Source organism: Sinocyclocheilus grahami, unplaced genomic scaffold (assembly GCF_001515645.1).
Source record: "Sinocyclocheilus grahami isolate Dianchi unplaced genomic scaffold, SAMN03320097.WGS_v1.1 scaffold6886.1, whole genome shotgun sequence".
Lineage (NCBI taxonomy): Eukaryota > Metazoa > Chordata > Actinopteri > Cypriniformes > Cyprinidae > Sinocyclocheilus > Sinocyclocheilus grahami.
This window is the reverse complement of record NW_015511130.1, coordinates 1-1,332: the sequence shown is the minus strand read 5'-3', so window position 1 is coordinate 1,332 and position 1,332 is coordinate 1. Positions and strand designations below refer to the sequence as shown.

General features: G+C 36.0%; 1 protein-coding gene across 1 annotated transcript in view; it reads right to left on the bottom strand.

Moving 5' to 3' along the window:
* Window positions 1–1,109, bottom strand: part of atp5me (ATP synthase membrane subunit e) — a 9,172-nt gene extending 8,063 nt beyond the window's left edge. The window contains exons 1-3 of the mRNA XM_016263744.1: window positions 993–1,109; window positions 225–279; window positions 4–76 (exon numbers count right to left, since the gene is read on the bottom strand). Of these exons, the coding sequence (XP_016119230.1) occupies window positions 4–76; window positions 225–279; window positions 993–1,028 (164 nt within the window). The 5' untranslated portion in view covers window positions 1,029–1,109. The remainder of the gene's footprint in view (window positions 1–3; window positions 77–224; window positions 280–992) is intronic.
* Between the last annotated feature and the right edge of the window lie 223 nt (window positions 1,110–1,332).

The window sequence follows — 1,332 nt, the reverse complement described above, 5'->3', positions numbered from 1 at the left end:
CGCTCTTGCTCTTCCCTGAGTTTCTTCTCTTCCTCCTCAATCCTCCTTTCTTCAGCAGCAATGGGCTTCAGATAATCTGGTGAGAAAATTGATTAAAAAACACCATAGAAAGACAATTAATTTTATTTAATTTATTAAATAAAATGAAGGCAGAAAAGGCAACACAAAAGCCTGCTTCAAAATACCAAAATGTTTAAAAATGTCACCAAAACTCAAACACTTACCATATCTCTGCTTCCCATAAATGAATCCAATTAGCAAGGCTGACCATCTTGCTGTCTGAAATCAGGGAATGAAAACTGCTGGTTTGTTTACTGGTGAGCTTGTAAAGGACTTCACAGGCCACTCTTATATTTTACAAATCTATTTCTTTATTGAATACGACGAAAACTGAACATTCACGTTGGGAAAATAAGAGTTTCAATGATGTTTGGCTCGAACTCCAGGACAACAGCATGCAAATCAGTTTGGTAATGAATAACGTTACTTGACATTCAGCCATGTCCTTTGGTGTGGCACGCTATAATTAATATAGTCAACTATTTAAAAGAGTTTTAAAATATACAGATATGTTCATATTAAGTATACACTTTGTATGACCATATTAATTTAGAGACTTAACGTTACAGGGAATATTTCTACTTTTATAAATTCACCTCATCGTGTACAAGTTTAGTTGTTACCCTTATTCACATTTGACACGTTCCTTCGCTGTTTTCTTCGCAACACGTCATGGTACCCATTAGATAGCATTACTGACCTTGCATTGCTGTGGTTCGACAGCTAGCTGGCTAACACGATTAGCTCATCCACCGGCTACATCTGCTATAGGTTTGACCAACAGATTCTATGCTAAGCTAACACATTAGCGTTGGCTATGTATAGCGCTATTTGCTGAGGATCAATGAAGGTCGCTGATATAAGCTATATAAACTAGCGGTTTCTGAATTTAAAACACAATTTGAGAGTCATATTCCTAAGAGAAGCTATACCTTAATAAGCGGGGAGACCTGTACGGGAGGAACCATGTTTGAACGGATCTTCTCTTCAGGCAGGAGAAGAGAAAGTCTCTGCTCTGCTCTGATTTGATTCTCCCTGCTGTCTGTCAGTAGGCTACACTGTACACAGTACATGTCCATCAACTTTTTGCCCGTTTTTCACCATTTTTAAATAAAAAACAATAATATGGTAATAATTTTAAACCTTTTTAGAAGTTCACTTAAATATTCCTACAGTGTAGTGTGTATAAATATTCAACCCAGTCTCTCAGTTAATATAGGGTATTCATTTATTAATTTGTTAGGCCTTTTATTAATGTTGTTATTATTATTA